The sequence below is a fragment of the Apiospora kogelbergensis genome (assembly GCF_038363985.1).
Source record: "Apiospora kogelbergensis strain CBS 113332 chromosome Unknown utg000005l_segment0_segment0, whole genome shotgun sequence".
Classification (NCBI taxonomy): Eukaryota; Fungi; Ascomycota; class Sordariomycetes; order Amphisphaeriales; family Apiosporaceae; genus Apiospora; species Apiospora kogelbergensis.
The window spans coordinates 4,004,008-4,022,785 of NW_027117422.1; the positions used below are offsets into that span (position 1 = coordinate 4,004,008).

At 52.5% G+C, this 18,778-nt stretch overlaps 5 protein-coding genes across 5 annotated transcripts; 4 read left to right on the forward strand and 1 right to left on the reverse strand.

Annotated features, from left to right (window-relative positions):
• Positions 1–67: 67 nt before the first annotated feature.
• PG998_007923 (uncharacterized protein) lies at positions 68–1,308 on the forward strand (the record flags this gene model as incomplete). Its single annotated transcript, XM_066874739.1, has 2 exons — positions 68–85; positions 463–1,308. The coding sequence occupies 2 exons, from the start codon at positions 68–70 to the stop codon at positions 1,306–1,308; spliced, it is 864 nt and encodes a 287-aa protein (XP_066730684.1).
• A 1,213-nt stretch (positions 1,309–2,521) lies between these two features.
• Positions 2,522–3,337, forward strand: PG998_007924 (plasma-membrane proton-efflux P-type ATPase; the record flags this gene model as incomplete). The annotated part of the gene is made up of 1 exon (XM_066874740.1): positions 2,522–3,337. The coding sequence occupies one exon, from the start codon at positions 2,522–2,524 to the stop codon at positions 3,335–3,337; it is 816 nt and encodes a 271-aa protein (XP_066730685.1).
• A 3,157-nt stretch (positions 3,338–6,494) lies between these two features.
• On the forward strand, positions 6,495–11,211 carry PG998_007925 (Cyanobacterial phytochrome B; the record flags this gene model as incomplete). Its single annotated transcript, XM_066874741.1, has 3 exons — positions 6,495–9,066; positions 9,131–10,767; positions 10,837–11,211. The coding sequence occupies 3 exons, from the start codon at positions 6,495–6,497 to the stop codon at positions 11,209–11,211; spliced, it is 4,584 nt and encodes a 1,527-aa protein (XP_066730686.1).
• Positions 11,212–11,800: 589 nt separating this feature from the next.
• On the reverse strand, positions 11,801–13,832 carry PG998_007926 (uncharacterized protein; the record flags this gene model as incomplete). The annotated part of the gene is made up of 3 exons (XM_066874742.1): positions 11,801–12,335; positions 12,385–13,092; positions 13,192–13,832. The coding sequence occupies 3 exons, from the start codon at positions 13,830–13,832 to the stop codon at positions 11,801–11,803; spliced, it is 1,884 nt and encodes a 627-aa protein (XP_066730687.1).
• Positions 13,833–15,689: 1,857 nt separating this feature from the next.
• Positions 15,690–16,733, forward strand: PG998_007927 (chromo domain-containing protein; the record flags this gene model as incomplete). Its single annotated transcript, XM_066874743.1, has 4 exons — positions 15,690–15,699; positions 15,809–16,163; positions 16,225–16,600; positions 16,668–16,733. 4 exons carry the CDS (start codon positions 15,690–15,692, stop codon positions 16,731–16,733), a joined length of 807 nt encoding a protein of 268 aa, XP_066730688.1.
• Between the last annotated feature and the right edge of the window lie 2,045 nt (positions 16,734–18,778).

The following is an 18,778-nucleotide window of genomic DNA, read 5'->3' on the forward strand; positions in this document are numbered from 1 at the left end:
GCCAACGGCATAGAAGTCATCTTCCTGACCGACCTCCATCCCGCTGCAAGAAATCCCAGCTGCGACCATGAGCTCAAGTGATCTGGTAAAGTAGGACCGCCTGTGCTCTGTCCTCTCCTCTGTTCCTGCTAACCAGTCGGGTAAAGGCCGGTGCACATCCTCTTCGTTGGCGCCGGCGCCGTTGGCTGCTTCTATGCGTCGCGCTTGCACCATGTAATAAGCCAGCCTCGTCCAGACGCAATAGCCCGCATGCCGTACATGTACTAACGTTTCTCTCAAGCCATCAAGCAATCTGTATGCATCTCTCACAGCCAGATCGAACTACGGTGCCATCGCTTCGTCCGGCGTGAATCTGCAGACGCACACTTTTGGAGACTATGTCTTCAAACCCTACTCCGTCTTCCCGTCTGTCGATGCGGCAGCCCCGGGGGAAGTCGCTCTTCGGCAACATACACTCCACAGCCGGCTCCGCCGCAGCCTCCGCCGGAAGAGGGATGGGACTATGTTGTCGTCACCACAAAAGCACTTCCAGACCAGACGGATGATGCAGCCCTGATCGCCCCTCTGGTCTCTCCCAGAACATGTCTAGTATTGATCCAGAACGGGATTGGTGTGGAGGAGCCATACCGAACCCGCTTCCCCAAGAATCCCATCATCAGCGCCGTCACCGTCATAAGTGCCGAGCAGATCAAGCAGGGCACCATACGTCAGAATAGGTGGACACGAATCAGCATTGGCCCGTTTGTCAAGGGCCTTGTCGAAACCTCGAGTCCAGGGGAAGACGTAGACGCTTTGACAACCTGGGGCGAGAATTGTATGATGACTCTTGCGCGCTGGTGGACAGTTTATGGCAAGATCCCGGATGTCAAAATGCACACGGAACTCGAACTCCAAACAATCAGATGGCACAAGCTATGTATCAACTCCGCATTTAACCCTTCTGCCGTTCTGTCCGGGGGGCTGGGCAATGCCGACCAGTTGAAAGATGCCGAATTGCGCGAGCACATTATGGGTATTATGCAAGAGGTCTGGGATGCTGCCCCAAAGGTTCTTGGTCAACCTCTCCCCGACGACCTAGGGACCCCTGAGAGGATCATAAGGAGCACAGAGCGCAATGCTGGCGCAAAGCCTAGTATGCTGCTTGATTGGGAATCTGGCCGTCCCATGGAGCTGGAAGTCATACTGGGCAATCCCATTAGGATTGCGAAAGCAGCTGGCGTTAGCATGCCGAGGCTGCAGAGCGTCTACGCGTTGCTGCGGAGTATGCAGAACCAGAGGGATGCTAGCAATTCTAAGAACAAACTGTAAGGGAACACCCAGCTTTACTACCACGATCTCCTTCAAGTACTGCATCTGTCCCGTGCCAGAACGAGTCCTCGGTGGCCATTGCTAAATGATAGTAGGGGTTAGGATGCCGCATTCTGGTGTCCTTGATCCATAGATGCGCATTTCCCCTGGCAACGACGGCAAAAGCAGTTGTCAACAGCGGTAATGGTACGCCTCGCGCGCAAACCTTGTCGTATTCATTAGACACACCGCTACAAGCTTCGTCATGTCTGGGGGTGATGGATTAGCCTGCCGGACTGGGCTATATATAACCCATCCAGCAAATAGATGCAATATCACATAATTCCCGTGTTTGAGACAGCATGGTCGCCTTGAATATATCTTTATGGGGTCATCTCGTCACTTTTGGGTCATTACCAGATCGAACGAAGTCTGTCTATGTGCGGCGTCTCATCGGAATACATCAAAGGTACGTCACGATTGGAACAGTGCACATGATGACGTCCTACTTATCTCCGCGCCGACTCTGATCTGTGCAAAGATCTGTGCAAAGAACTTCTAACTGGACTCATGTCTTGCATTGCTATCCGTGAATAGACTACATGGGGCATGTTGTCTTGAGAACTACCTGTGATCAGCTGCGTATCGATATAATCCGGCGCACAGTATATCTTTTCTTCACCCGCGCAGCGGCCCAAACCGGGGGCCGGCTGACGATGATGTCGAGGCCAGGGCCGTAGGTCCTACAGAGCAAGTCAGCCCGCACTACCAAGCACAACCTGCGGGCCAGAGTACCGCAACAGAGCACATCCGTATTTCAGATGATGTCGGTCCAACGGAGCAGGTGCAGAACAAACCCCATACGAACCCGGCAGCGATGAGCTGCCCGAGTACGAGGCTCTCCAGCGGTTCATCACCAATTACGACGCCGAACGACGGGCTTCCGTGGCCAGCCAGGCAGGGGGGCTGGGGTTCCAACAAGTGGTGGCAGTTTTGGAAATCCTCTCCGGCACCTGCCCAACCCGCTCATACCGTGAGAAAGGAAGGAGAACCTCCTCCTCGTGGCTCGATACAAGCATTCGACAAGGTATCGCCGGTCATGATATCGAGACACGGCGCAAACCGTTTGGCTGGAATGAGCTAACTGCAGAAAGGGGGAACATGTTGCAAAATTCATTGGTTTCTTCCAGGGGCATATCCTGTATGGTCAGTATTAACTAACACGCCTATCATTATGGTGATGTTGAGCAATACTAACGTCGTGTTCGCAGTGAGGGAGCTCGCAGCTCTCCTAGCCGTGGGTCTCGGCGATTGGCTAGATTTCGGGGTCATCGTGGGTATCTTGCTTCTGAATGTCTTTGTGGGGTTTTACCAGGAGAAGCAAGCAGCGGATGTCGTGGCTAGTTTGAAAGGGGACATTGCCATGAGGGCCACCGTCGTGAGAGATGGTCAAGAGCAGCAGATCCCAGCACGCGAACTGGTACCAGGAGACATCATAAGTACATGTAGGAGTACCCGTTTGCCACCGCCCTCTAGCGAACTCTGTTCATGGCTCCGGGGAGTTCCCGACTTGCCTTCAGGTCATCCTCGTCGAGGGCCAAACCATACCCGGAGACTGCCAGCTCATGCGAAGAAAGACGACGAAGAAGACTTTGATTACGAGCATGCCCACTACGGTTTGACTCTAATCGCCTGTGATCAGTCCGCCATTACCGGCGAGTCTCTGGCCGTCGACAAGTACATGGGCGACATGCTGTTCTACACGGCTGGGTGCAAGCGCGGGAAAGCATATGCCATCATCACCACATCGGCAAGATATTCTTTCACTGGCAAGACGGCGAACTTGGCCCAGGGAACCAAAGACCGAGGCCATTTCAAGCAAGCCATGGACAGTGTCTACCTCGTTAATCGTGCTTGTCATGTTCTGGATCCTGGTAGCCTGGATTGGCGGGTTCTTTCACCACGTTCCCATTGCCACCCCGGGCGTACAGACACTTCTCCACTACACACTGGTATTGTTCATCATCCTGACTCTGAAGAAATATCCTAAAGCTCGCGACATCTGACGCCAGGGGTGGAAAACCGACAAGTTCACGCCCTTCGATCCCGTGCCGAAGCGCATCACCTGCGAATGTCGACTGGGGAACAATAAATTTATTTACGCAAAGGGGGTACCCAAGAATGTCCTGCAGCTCACGGAAGCGGACGTTGAGACTCGGGTTGCATACAACACGAACACCAAAGACTTTGCTCGAAGAGGCTTCCGATCGCTAGGTATGGCGTACAAGAAGAATAAAGATCCATAGGTCTTGCTCGGCTTACTGTCGGATTACGGGATCGACGTGGAGGGCTCCTCCGAGGCAGCTCAAGCGGCAGCCGACATAATCTTCTTAGCCCCGGGCCTGAGCACCATCATCAACGAGACCATCAAACCTGATCTCATTATCTTTATAACCTTGTTCACGGATCTAGCCACGGTTGCCGTCACATACGACAATGCTCACGTAGAGCCACGGCCAGTCGAATGGCAGTTAAAGAAGGGTTTGGTTATCAGCTTAATACTGGGGATACTACTCCTCGCGGCGGGGACGGTAAGCAGACCCTCGATGCCCTTTGTATGGGTTCTGTACGCCGGGATTCACATTTACTGGGGATACTACTCCTCGCGGCGGGGACGGTAAGCAGACCCTCGATGCCCTTTGTATGGGTTCTGTACGCCGGGATTCACATTTACTGGTATGCCAATTACTAAGCTGGCCTGCTCTGGCAGTGATGAGTGATGACCACATCACTGAGAAGGGCAGGTCCCGGGCACAGATGTAACTGACTTTACTGTTCGGACTGTAGAGCGTATATGACACCGAACACAAAGAGACAACCACTAAGGTGAGGGAAAGTCCGCAATCCCGATCAATCATAGTACATACATATCCATGTCTGGCCGCAAGCGGTCGACAACAAGCCACCAGCCACTCAATCGCCATGAGCATACGATACGGAGTAGGAGTACAGTGCAGATCATAAAAGGCGACGGCCTTGCGCCACTCCTGTGGGACTTCCTGAGCACTAGCCACGCGTCATGACGTCACCGGACGTCATTGCCTGATACACATGCAATTACGGCTTGCAACTTGAGGTATTGGACAGCTGAAAAACCTACTTTCCCCCTACTTTCTTTCTTCGAGCCTTGTCGCGAGTTGTTTGACGGCTCATGGAAAACGCGCTGCAGCATTTTGCCCAGGACCTTCTCCTCCAAAGGAGTGAGTGGTTGATGGTGCAAGAGTAACAGAGATACACCATCAGGCGCCGTTTCTTCTCGTCCCATCTTAGTGCCGATCAGTACCTGAAATAGAATAGCGAAGGGTCGCAAGAATCCGGAATCCCAATCCACCATGGCCAAACGAAATTGCCATGTTAGAGGGAAAAAAAACCCAGGCAGATCCAGCTCTCTACAATTCCATGCGTCGGGTCGCCAATTACTACTCCGTACACGTTTGTACTGGCACACAACCGCCATAATCCGGGTAGGTAGGTATCTGGAGGAATTTGCACTCGAATTTTTAAGGGGGGGGGGGCCTCCCCGTCCCCTAGCATGCTCATTCTCGGAACCCAACCCTAATGACTCGAGCAAGTATCCTGTGCGATGCGATGCGATATGATTTTAAGGGGAGGGGGATGCCATTAGTTAGACTTGGATATGGCGGGATATGTACATTAGCAGATTAGGTTCTGATCATGTACCATTTCACAAGAGGGGTTTCGGGGCCGCGGCACCGCGCCCATCTACATACGTATTTGCCAAGTATAACTTCGAGTCGACCCCCAGGCTTCAAGGCTTTGCGGGCAACTACTCAAGGACATTCCTCTATATCCCAATATCATATACAGTGCCTTTCTCAGCATCCTGTGTCCTTCTCATTTGAGCTCGCTGGACTTGGCGCGTGCCCCACGGCCGATCTGGGATTGCGTTAGCTAGGGGCCTCTCTACGTATCGCATGTAGTCTAGGTACTGGTCTTGCTGGTCTAGGCCGTCCAGCCGTCCACTCATATCTGCAAGTAGCCAGCCGTGTCCTGCTCGAGAGCCTGCTTGCTGCCCGTACCCTTGCCCAGTACCTTGCTTGTTTGATGTGCCTGTGTGCTCAGCACATCCAGTACCGCTGGTACGGTCATGACCACGGCGAGCAGCCCTCGAAATTGGAGATTGCACGGTGACGGTCTCCATTCATATGTTTGTATATGCCTACTTCTACTTCGCACCTACGTAGTTCCTTCAACCTACGAACCGGTTCGGCGGTTTACTTCCACACTTTGTGCGAGCCGAAACCTGAAGGAAAGAATTGAACGGATCACTTGCAACCTGCCGGGAGCCGCGATTGCACTGGGCACTCCCACTCTCACGCACTACCTACTGTTTGTGCTATTTGCCACCAGGCATTACCACCACCACAACCGCGCGCGCACACACACATTTTACCTGCTCCAACCTTATCACCGTATATTGGCTTGCATATTTTCCTCCATTGCCGAGTCGCCTTCCTTCTGAAATTGCACGTTGTATTGCACTCCACGCCCGAGCCTCGGGCGATTCCACCCTTCGCCATTCTATAGCCACGGTGCGGTGCAGCCAAGCGACGGACCGATTGCTTCATGCAACTCTATCGTCTTCTGGGTTTACTACGACATATACACAGATGCTGGTGTCCGTGATCGACTAGGCGGATTGGGTATACTCTTTGGCAATCACACGACTGCACTGCCATCTCAGCAAACGAAACACGCTTCCGACTTTGCGGGCGACGGCGAGAAGTACCACCGGCACAGGGCAATTTAGAGTTGGGCAAACTGGCCCTCATCGATGTCCGCTGACACCCACTACTCTTTCCAATAGCCGCCATCGAGCGTTCCGAGGGGCTCGATCGAGGCCCCAGGCCCCCTGTACCCCAGTCCTCGCTCCCAGATAGATTTGCAGGATGGAGTCCAATCATGGCCCCGACCTGACTGACCGACAGGCGCCACTCGAGGGCGACACTCCAGCACATTCTCATAGCGAAATCCCATCTTCGACGGCATCAACGTCGACGTCACCACCAAGCCAGCCGCTGCATCATGATCTAGAGGGAGAAAGCAACCACCATACACAACCACCACCTCTGCCAAGGAACGACAGTGCTGGTTCTGATAACTCTACAGACAATACCACCACCCCGATGCAGGATAATGGGCACAGCCAGGTAGACGCAGCAATGTCGTCGTCGCCGTCGTCGCCGGTACTGTCCACCCACCAAGAGCAGAACTCGCCGGCCGATCCCCCACCATCGGAAGCCCGCGATTTTGCGAGCGGTCAACAGGGACCAGCAGAAACAGGAGCGCCCGAGGCGTCCAAATCTGCAGGCCCCGAGACAGACGACGAAGACACCACGCCTCCCGCTCGCAACAGACCCAGCACTATCTTTTCAGACGCATTCGATCCCAACCAAGCCATGACTCTCGATGGGTCGGTCCCGGCCCCACCCTCATCTTCTAGAACCCCATCTTCTTGGAGTCAGAGTTCCGACCACCAACTTGGTCATCGGAGCACCAGCAGCAACGCCGACCCCGCGGACCGAGTGTTTCCTATCCGCTCCGTTGTCAGCGTCGACAGTTCTCAGCCCACCCCATGGTCTCTACCACGGACGTCTGGGGAACACGAATATTTTGATCGCCGCTCTTGGTCTAGCAACTCGCACATAGATACCGACCCGTCGGGCATGAGACGCGCAGAGACTGTGCCTACCCCGGCTGGCGGGAAGGATCGCAGTACTAGCAGGCCAGCGCCAAGAAGAACTAGGGAGAACACAGTATCCGGTAGCCCTTTCTCTGTTGCCAGTCCGACAGCCGTGGAGTTCCCATCGGGCCATAACGCTGGTGGGCTACCCCTATTCAATGACGGGTCGTCGGATACATCAGATAGGTCAGGACCGCCGAGGGGCAACACCGCCTCTCAACATTTCGGTGACACCTCAAATGGGAGCCGCCGGTCAACAGGCGGTGACATCAGTAGCGAGGCGCTCTTCACCACCCGTTTTCGACACGTTGTCACGGACGAGGGCCATGCTATCCTTACGGGAAGAGATGGCACTCTGGAGCGCTGTGAGGATGAGCCTATTCACACCCCAGGCGCTGTGCAGTCTTTTGGGCTGCTTGTAGCGATTAAGGAAGACAGCGATGGCTGCTTCCTGGTACGCGTCGTGAGCGAGAACTCGGAGCGCTTGCTTGGATACACTCCACAACAGTTGTTCCGCCTAGATAACTTCGTGGACATCTTCTCGGAGGAGCAGGCTGACAATCTGCTGGACCATATCGACTTCATACGCGATGACGATGCCGATCCGGCTACGAATGGCCCGGATGTATTCAGCCTCTCCATCAGACCCCCTAAGAACAAGAGCATCAAGCTATGGTGTGCCATACACGTAACACCTGCTAATCCAGATCTTGTCATCTGCGAGTTTGAGCTCGAGGACGACCAAGAGTATCCTCTGCGCGGCCCGGACGACATGACACCCCCGGTACCCCAGGATACTCTGTATCAGAACCCCACGCTGGAAGAATTCAATGAGAGCACAGAAGTTGGCAGTCGGCCGCTCCGGGTGCTGCGCAGTGCCAGGAAGAAACGAGGAGAAGCGGGCGCGATGCAGGTGTTTGACGTCATGTCGCAAGTACAGGAGCAGCTGGCAAATGCGCCAAATCTTGATGGTTTCCTCAAAATCCTGGTTGGGATTGTCAAGGAGTTGACCGGGTTTCATCGTGTTATGGTTTACCAGTTCGACTCGGTTTTCAACGGCAAGGTTGTCACCGAATTGGTTGATCCGACCCATACGCGAGACCTTTACAAAGGCTTGCATTTTCCTGCCTCAGATATTCCCAAGCAGGCACGGGACCTCTACAAGGTCAACAAGGTCAGGCTCTTGTTCGACCGAGATCTCGAGTCTGCGAGGCTTGTCTGCCGTACTGTGGAGGATCTTGAGCATCCGTTGGATCTCACCCATGCGTATCTTCGCGCCATGTCCCCCATCCATCTGAAGTACCTGAAGAATATGGCCGTGCGAGGCTCCATGTCGATTTCTATTAACGCATTTAACGAACTCTGGGGGTTGATTTCCTGCCATTCGTATGGAGACCGGGGGATGCGGGTTCCTTTCCCGATCCGGAAGATGTGCAGATTGATTGGCGACACTGCGTCGCGGAATATAGAGCGCTTGTCCTATGCGTCAAGGTTGCAGGCGAGAAAACTGATCAACACGGTACCGACCGACAAAAACCCTTCAGGCTACATCATTGCCTCCTCGGACGACCTTCTCAAGCTGTTTGATGCCGATTTCGGGATGCTGTCCATACGTGGTGAAACAAAAGTTCTCGGTAAGATAGGGCAAACGCAGGAGGCTCTCGCCCTCCTCGAGTATTTAAGAGTCAGGAGGTATACTTCAGTCGTCACGACGCAAGATGTCAAGGAAGATCTACCTGATCTACGGTATCCTCCAGGCTTCACTGTCATCGCTGGTATGCTGTATGTACCACTCAGTGTGGGTGGTAGCGACTTCATAGTCTTCTTTCGAACGGGCCAAATACGCGAGGTGAAATGGGCCGGAAACCCATACGAGAAGGTCATCAAGGAGGGCACATCTGCCTACTTGGAACCGCGGAAGAGCTTTCAGGTATGGCACGAAACAATCGTTGGAAAATGCAGGGAATGGACGGAGGAGCAAGTCGAGACAGCTGCCGTACTCTGCCTTGTTTACGGTTAGTCTATCAGCAGTGTTTGTTCCCAGCCACGTAAGAGTGCACTAACCAACCTTCCTCTCAGGTAAATTCATCGAGGTTTGGAGGCAAAAGGAGGCGGCGCTGCAGAGCAGCCGGCTTACTCGACTGCTTTTGGCCAATTCCGCCCACGAAGTCCGCACACCGTTAAACGCCATCATTAACTACCTCGAAATTGCCTTGGAAGGCACTCTCGACCAGGAGACCCGAGATAACCTTGCGAAGTCTCACTCGGCGTCCAAGTCATTGATCTACGTGATCAATGATTTGCTAGATCTTACCAAGACCGAGGAAGGGCAAGAGCTTATCAAGGACGAAATACTCGACTTCCCGGCGTGCTTGGAGGAAGCCACAGCACCTTTCAAGTCCGACGCGAAAAGGAAGAATATTGGCTATGAAGTCGTAGACCATCCAGGACTGCCACGTTTTGTACATGGCGACCACCGCCGGGTACGCCAGGCCATCGCAAACATGACGGCCAACGCTGTGCAACATACCACCAAAGGATATGTCAAAGTGGAATGTTACGTCGCCGAGGTTGCCGAGTCCCATGTGAGGATCGAGGTGGCGGTTCAAGATACGGGCCGGGGCATGAGCAGCGAGCAGCTCGACGCACTATTCCAGGATCTGGAACAAGTATCGGCGGATACTGACGAAACAAATCCCGAGGACGATGTCGAGAAGCAGGAAGGGGGACGAAGCCTGGGATTGGGCTTGGCCATGGTGGCTCGTATTGTACGCAACATGGATGGCCAGCTGCGATTAAAATCGGAGGAGGGCAAGGGCTCTCGTTTTGTCATACAGCTTCCTTTCGAGCTTCCGAGCAATGATCCGGCGGAAAATTCCGAATCAACTACTCAAGTGCCGAGCACTCACTCGAGTGCCCCATCTGTTACCAAGAGCATGCCGCCCGCCCCAGCCGGCGAGGTGACGCTTGTAGACCGTGGCAGTGGCCGCTCTAATGGCAACAATGGCCCCCTCAGTCTCCGCGAACGGCGAAGCTTCGACGAAACGAATAGTATCAACAGTCTGAAGAGCGGTGCCAGCAAAACAAGTGCGCAAAGCAACATGAGCGATGCTGACCGCTTGATCGATGCGATCCAGACACCCCTATCCATCGGAGACCGAGACCCGGAATTAGGTTCATTGGGCCGCCGAGATTCCCAGGGCTCCAACAGGTCACATCGCCTTTCCAGTACCAGTCTCGGTTCTTTGAATACGAAGGCCAATGCGATTGCCAGTGCGAGCCAGGCAGAACGACCAGGAATGCCCCGTCGGTCCACTACCGGCCCACCCGGTCAAGTTGCGCATGTGACGCCGGAGGAAGCTGGCAAGTCGTACGTCGCAGACACGAAGACTCCCGTGCGGCCCATCAAAGTACCAGACGAATATACGGAGGCTCCTCCAATGCCCCAGACCGGAGAATCTTCTGGGGTGTTGTACGAAATTAGTGACAAGTCCTTACCAAAAGACGAGAAAGCTCCGCCCAACAAGCCCGCAAAAGATATGCCGAGCCAACTTCGAGTCCTCATTGCTGAGGACGATCCCATCAACATGAGGATCCTACGGAAGCGATTGGAGAAGGCAGGCCATCATGTATCTCATGCCGCGAATGGCGAGGACTGTGCCAGCGTCTACAGTGAACAGCCAGATACCTTTGATGTGATTCTCATGGACATGCAGGTTGGTATTCCCGGGAACACGACATGATATCTTGAACACTAGTGAGGTGCTAACTGACGGTGTTGATAGATGCCAATCGTCGATGGCCTGACTAGCACCAAAATGATTCGTGCATTCGAGAAGTCAGAGAAATGCCAGGCATTGTCTTCTCTGGCCAGTCATCTAGGAAGGATCCCCATCTTTGCAGTATCCGCGTCCCTGGTCGAAAAGGAGGGGCCGACGTATGTCAATGCTGGGTTCGACGGCTGGATCTTAAAGCCCATTGACATCAAACGGCTACATACTTTATTAGACGGCATCTCGGACGACGAGATACGAAAATCGTGTCTCTACGTCCCCGGGGAATGGGAACGCGGGGGCTGGTTCCAAGGCCGGTCTGGAGGCGGTTCTGATACTTCGTCGGACAATAACATGACGCCCACTGGCCCTCCAACTACAGCATAACGGAATCAAAGAATCATTTTAATCAACCCAAAACCGGCATGCATTAGGGCCGCGTATACAACAGGATCACGAGATCGCGGGCCGTCCATCACAGGCTTTCACGCACGCACATTGGGTGGCGTTTAGGGGATATTTGTTATTTATGCTTCTCGAAAAGAGCCTGGCAAGAAGGAAAATGGGTTGATTCACGACTCGGGTTATGGGGGGTTATGGGGCTCGCTAGACATTTTTCTTTTGGAAGGGCAACCATGTCAAAGTACACGCATTGCATGGAGTTAAGGGTGGGTGAGTGATATCCCTCTGCTTTTGGTTTTCCACCTTATCTACATTTATCTTTTCAGCGTACTCGGGGAGGGTTAGCCTATTTGCTTCGAATAGAATAGGAGTGAGTACGGTTGCAGGCGTATAGAGTCCAATGACGGCATGTTCCAATATATCGATTGTCCTGCACCATGCCGAGTACACAGTAGCTGTGATAGTATTACACCAGGTGGCTTGAAGTCGCTATATCTAAGAAGCCCCTGCAAGTATCGCACGCTGAGGCAGAATCCAATGCCAGCTAAAAACAAAATATCTTTTTTTTCTCTTCTTAATCCATAAACATGGGCTCTCCACCCTCGCCCGTGCCGACGCTCTGTGCCGAGGCACTATATCCTGGTTTATTCATGGCATTCCGAGCCCGCTGGTTGGCCCCCTGAGTCGAGTTGTTCAAGCCCTGCAACGACCGGCCCATGTCGGCGGTTTGGGTAGCGAGCCCCTCCACAGCAAATCGACCCTCGGCTCCGCCCCCCACCCGGCGCGTCCGGGGGACTTCGAGTTGCTGCTGCTGCGGTGGCTTGGCGACGAGGGGTGTGCTGGTACTCATGGGGAAGTCATCTTCTTCCATCTCAGCGTCGGCGTCTTGGTCGCTATTGTCGTCGTTAGCTGCCGAGGCCGCCGAAGTCGTTGTCGTCGGGGTTGTATTGGCCCTGGCATCGTTCGACGATGTCAACCCAGTCGCGACAGGAGCTTGGCGGGGTTGTTGGGGTTGCATACTGGCAGCGGGTTTGGGTTGAGCGACGGCCGCGGAGTTCGGGGTGGCGGCATTGGCCGCGGGGATAGGGGGTGGCTTGCTCCAGTGGTCTCTGAGAGGTCATGCCTGAGCCCCTAGAGGAAACAATCACGTTCTTCCACCGCTCGATGGCTCGCGAAACCAGGGTCGTCAGGTCCACATGGCGATCATCGAGGTTCAAGCCCACGTTTTGCGGTCCCTTCATGCCAAATTCCAAGCAGTACGAAACAATGGACGGGTTGAAGGGCACAGTAGCCGGCTGCATGAGCCTGAACTCCCTCGGTTGTTGCAGGCGGTTCAGCTGCTCGATCTGAGACTTGAGGTTGACGTTATCCTGCCTCAGGTAGTGCTGCGATTCTTTGAACTTGTCCACCTCCTTCTGCCTCCGACCGACGCTCCGGGCCAACTCCAGAGTCCACAGCTCGCTGCGGCGCTGCGCCGGGAGCTGCTCCCATACGGTATAGGTGGATTGCAAATGTTCAGTGACCTGCTTTTCCAAATTGGCAGCCGCCTTTTCTGCCTTCTTTATGCTTTCCCGTAGATCCAGAGGGGCGTGGGTTTGCGAAGGAGGGTAGGTCAGATCGTCGCTCGAAGCCGTCGTGGCCGCGGCACAGGCCACCTTCCATTTCCGGAACTCCTCTTGGAACCACGTCTTCAGAGCTTCAAACTGCTGCTGGGCGGGCGGCTGTATGGACCACGAGGTAGATATCGGATACGGCGTGGACGAGAACAGGGTAGGTGGTGCTTGAAGGCACTGGAGGGTCAAGGCGGGAAAGTCGAGGGCTAGAGGGTCGAAGTCGAAAGGTACCGAGTTCATATCGATGTGTTGCCTGTAGATTGGGGGATCCCGTGTTAGCGTCTATGGTTCCTAACGATAGATTCAACAGCAAAGGGGTTCTCGTCGGAGAATCTAGAGAGACACTACATACTTGGCTGCCCTCCATGAGCTCAACATCTCCCTGAGGGCTAACTCGGCGGCCCTGGCCGTGTCTACGGCGTCGGTCAATTTCTGCCGGGCGTCCAGCTGCTGTTTTTGAGCGGCCCTGCTCGGAACCCGCTGTGGTTGTAGACCCTGCCTCCTGTTCGGATCGGCGTCGTCCCATTGGCCGGTCTGGAGATCGCCATTCCGGGCTGGCAGGTCGTTCATGACACCAGTGGCTTCCCAAGACGGGGGAAGAGGCCAGTTCGGGGGTTGGTCGACAACAAACTGGCCCTCTTTGGGGATGGAGGGGCGTTGGGAGGTGGCCTCGTGGGCCGAGGTCTTTCTCGGGGCAGTGGCGGTCGAACCGGTTGGGGTGCTCGGGGTGGATGCATCACGACGCGCCAGTGAACCTCGCGGCTGCCTCCTCGTGATGGTGCCCCGCATCTTGCGAATGGCGTCAACATCATGCACGCCATCCGGAGGCTTGGGGTTCTTCTCCTTTATGTACAGATCCAGGTGTCTCCCCAGGGAAGAAGAGGTGAAGGGCTGGGCGCAAAAGGGACAGCTCCGATCTTTGGGAGCTCCGGGCTTCGCAGCGGCGGGCGAGTTGTTGCTGTTGCTGGGGGCGTTGCCTCCAGCGTCGGACATGGCGGCGGCGGCGGCGGCGGCGGCGGCGGGTGTTCGTGTTCGTGTTGTCGCGGACGTGTTTTATTATGCGGTTATAGTATAGGCAGTGATAGAAGGGAACGGTGTTCAAAGGAATGTGATTTTTGGAGCTGCGGTTATAGGCAAGATAGGACGAATGAGGCTTCAGTCAACGGCCGCGGGCAATGCTTCCCAGATTAAAGCTCTCCATCCGGCGACCGTTTGTTCGCTAGGCTGGTTGTCACATCCGGTAGCTTCGGAACTTTAGATGGATGCTAGCTGCTGGCTGACTTGGGCAACAGAGAAATGAGATGGGACGGGATGGATAAGGACTTGGATACGGATATGAGCAGCGAGCGGAGGAGGACGGACGGGACGTGACGTGAAGTGACGTGACGTGACGAGGCGAGGCGAGGCGGCCGACGATTTGGAGGGACAAGGAGAAGGAGAAGGAAGAGGCAGGCGCGGCTTCAAACGGGCTTCAGAAATTACGAAAAGACGCCAATCAAGTACAAGTCGACGACGACGTGGACAACACCAAATACGGCAAGCACAATAACAAAACACCCGAAGGGGCAGGTGCGAGGGAGGTGGGCTTTTTTTCTTTCTTCCTTTCCTCTCGTCTCCTGTCTTTTGCCCTTCTTGAAATTTTTTTGATTTTTATTTGTTCCCCCTACTGAATCCAATTGTTCTGATGATTATTATTCCAGGGGCTGCGTCCAGGTCCCAGCGAGGAGGGACAGAGAAAAGAGGGCTAGCCGTGTTGAATCAGGTACCTGGACGCCATAACCACATGCCGCCCCGTCCAGCAGGTACTTGGGGGCTCAGGTACCTCGAGCCCAACCTAGGCAATCAATAAACTCGGGAAGAGAGCCAGGATCCCATCAAGGAGTGGATTATGGTTATTCGGTGAGTCTGTATCTGTGTACTAGTATGTAGGTACATCCTTCTATTCCAGTGCAAAGGACGCCAACGGGACGCCCAACCCGCCGGGTCGCCGCCGTCACAACCGGGCAACGGCAAGTGCTACGATGTGTGTTTGATGCATTGCACCAACAGCAGTCGGGAGATGCCTCGCCGTCGGTCGCGAGGACACGAACATCTACCACACCCTGCCCTGCTCTGCTCTGCTCTGCTCAGGGGCGGTGGAATTGTCCAAAGCAGCTCCGTTAACATTGCATGCACTGATCGTCGTCAAGGGGGCTGCACAGCTGCCGTGGTTTGGTTGGCTGATAGGGGTTCCAGAGCGGCGCCCGGGGAATCAGTTCATCATCTCCGGCTGCTGGGCACACTCGCTGTCAGGGGAGGGGCGACTGAGGTGCGAGCGAGGTGCGAGTGAGCTGAGCAAGTATCCCCAAGGAAACTGGCACTGTGGGCAACTCGGCCCACTGGCACAGCTCACAGCTCACAGCTCACAGCCCTCAGGCGCGAAAGCGGAGGTCGGCTAATGCCCAGGGGCCCAGCTTTGCTAGCCGCGCTTAGAATTATGCCAGTCCCCCACTCCCGCCATTTGGGTTTATGCAATCGAGAGTACTCCAGCACTCCAGCCGGTACTTACTGCTTCCAGCGCGTCAACTCGCAACGCGTCGCGCCACATAAGACTCGCAGCCACACGTGCACCTACACCCACGCCCCCGCGCCCGCAGGCAAGCTCGCAGGCAAGCTCCAATTGGTCCCGTCGCTGCATCACGGCCACCCAGACCCGTCCATTCCATCAGCTTCAACTCAGTATCTCGGCTTTGCGCCCCGTAGCCTGCGCCGGACACTTCTCCATCGCATCGCTCCAGCACCCTTGCTTTGTTACGCGCGTAGACGAGCAGCCTCTTCCTTAGAACACAAGGCGACCACAACCACCACACCATGCCTCCTCGTAAGTTGCAGCTGCTCCGCTTACAGTTCCCATCGCATCGCGTGCCTACCTAGCACGGCGCACCGCCCACCTTCACCTACAATCTTGGCTAAAACCCATCTATTTACAGCCATCAGCGATGACGAGGTTTCCGACACCAACGACGTTGTCCAAGTTCCCATCTCTTCCAACCGACGCGGAAAGAAGGCTTCCGTTGGCTATAAGGACGACGACGAAGACGACGACATTAAAGACGTGCCGCCCTATGTAGATGCCGAGCAGCTGGACAATGGAGACAATGACGACGACGTAGAAGCCGGTGGCGAGGACGACGAAGACGACGAAGAAATCGGCGAGGACGAGTTTGTCGTGGAAAAGATTGTCGGCCACCAAGTGTTGCCCGACGGCACCATCAAGTTCAAGGTGAAATGGGAGGGCTACGAGAAGAAGAAGGACCAGACGTTCGAGGATGAGGACAACCTCAAGTGAGCTGCGCGCACTTGCTGTTGACTCGGCTGGACCGTCACTAATCCAGAACCTATGCAGGGAAAACGCATCTCTGATTCTTAGAGAGTATCTAGAGAGCGTCGGCGGCCGACAACAAATCCTTGACGAGACGGAAACGGCCGTGTCGCAACAGTCGGCTAAGAAACGCGGACGGCCAGCCGGCTCGGCCTCGGGCGGAACCCCGGCCAACGGCAAACGTACGAAGCGCGGCTCTCACCCCGCATCGCAGACGCCGCCGGCGAGCGTGAGCAGCAAGGAGTGGAAGCCGCCGGCGGGGTCATGGGAGGACGACATTTCCTATGTCGATGCTTGCCACGACGAGACGACGGGCAAGCTGGTGGTATACCTGACCTGGCGTAACGGCCACAAGACGCAGCACGACCTCAAGGTGGTGTATTCGCGATGTCCACAACAGGTACGTCCCCAGCCGATCGATGATGAACAAGGCAGGTGTCTATCTAACGACTACGTGCGAATCACAGATGCTGAGGTTTTACGAGCGCCATGTCAAGATTGTTAAGACTACTGCAGATGCCAACATGGAATGAAGGCGGGCAAGAGCAACTGCTTTTTCTTCCACTTTTTGTTTTCTATTTTTGGGAACTGGAGTTTAGGGTGTAAAAATGCCATCGTTCTGTATGATGTCGTCCAACATGTATGTCTTGGTTGATTCAAGCAAGCCGAATGCAACAAAGAAAGTATGACCATGGCAGCCGGGGGACTAAGTAAACGGGGTGGTTGGTTAGGCCTTATGCCTGTCCGGTGCCTGTCCGGTGCCTGTCCGGTGCCTGTATCAGACCCTTGTTTTCCCCTTGCTCTGGCCTATCAACATGGCCATGGCAAAGCTCTGTGGCTCCACCCTTGGCTCGGTCTCCACCGCCAGCCTTGCGATTTAACCAAGCCAGCCACCAGCCTCGCTATTTACCAAAGGCCACAATGGCGGGGCAACGCAGTGCCGCCCTCACTATTAGTACTGCACTGCTGCCACACCCACACGTACATGGGACGGCACTTGCACCTGCATCTTCACTTCTCACTTGTTCACTTGCTCAATTGCTCACTTGCTCACTTGCTGTGTGCGTGTGCGTGTGCGTCTACCTACTATATCTATCTATCCGTCTACCTATTATCCAACAACCTCTAGCTTCCCTGCCCACACTTGGTACGTTCGCTCGCTGAGACATACTACTACCCACACGTCATTCCGGTCCATCTAGCTGACGCTGTAGATAGAATAGCCGCAGCCATGAAGAGAAACGACGTCATCGCCATCATTATCATCATCCTATTCCTCGTCCTTGCCCTCGTCAGTTTTGGCATCTACAGACTGGTCCATATGGCACGCAACCAAGGCACAGTCACTAGCAGCAGCAGTGGCAGCAGCAGCATTGTGGACTAGACCACTCTCTTCCAGCGAGAGCATCCGGGCGACGAGGCATAGACTGATGCCCTCATCCTTACACACAGTACACGACAGACAGACATGGGCTGGGCGGTTTTGAACCCATTCTACAACAACAGGTCCCGCAGCGGGCTCTTATTTTGGGACATACTACCACAATTTTTACACATGATGGGTCCGCGACAAAAGGAGGCTATGGGTTAACGATATGATATGAGTGTACATTAGAACGGGACATGATAAAGCACAGGTTAGGTTATTCGGTGTTCAGGTTATATAAGGGAAAGGAACTATTATTATTATTAAGTATTATTTATTTATTAAGTTAAATAAATTAATTTATTATAAAGAATAAAAATATTATATTTATTTAAATTAATTTAATAACTTTTAATTTATTATAATTTCTTTTTTTTTAAACATTTTCAATAGTATATATTTTTATATTAAATAATATGTATATTAATTAATTCTTAATAACATTAAAAACTTATTTATAAATAATTAATAATATATATTTAATAAGAAAAAGATATTTATATCTTTAGTATTTTATTTAAATTTAAATAAAGATATTAAATACTTTATTTCTAAATAAATTATAGCTTTTATAATACTTTAATAAGATAATACTAATATAATAATATTAAGATAAAGAGGGAAAGTCTCTTTAATAATAATAAGAATAAGGATATTAATAAATAAAGTTTTATTAATATTATTATATTATATTACCTTTTTATTTAAAAAGTATAAATTTTATATTATTTAATATCCTTGATAAATATTATTATATTATTAAATAAAAAAAGATATTTCTATTTTTAATAAATTATTTAATTTATTAATAAAAAGTATAAAGTAATTTTATTTTAATAAATTAAATGTTTTTATTAATATTATTATAAAGTCTTCCTTTATTATATTTAATTAAATAAAGGGGTTCGTTATAAGTAAGTTTAAGTTAAACTTTATAAAGGTAATTAAATCTTTTTTTAAAAGTATTAAAAACTTATTTTCAAATTATATTAAATTATTTATAAAGGTAATTATAGCTTTATTTAAAGTAATATTAATTAGTAACTAAGGAATTTATTTATATATTTATTTTTAAATAATTAAAATTCTTCCTTTAATATATTATTAATATTTATTAATAAATCCTTTAGAATTTTTAAAAGTATTTTTATA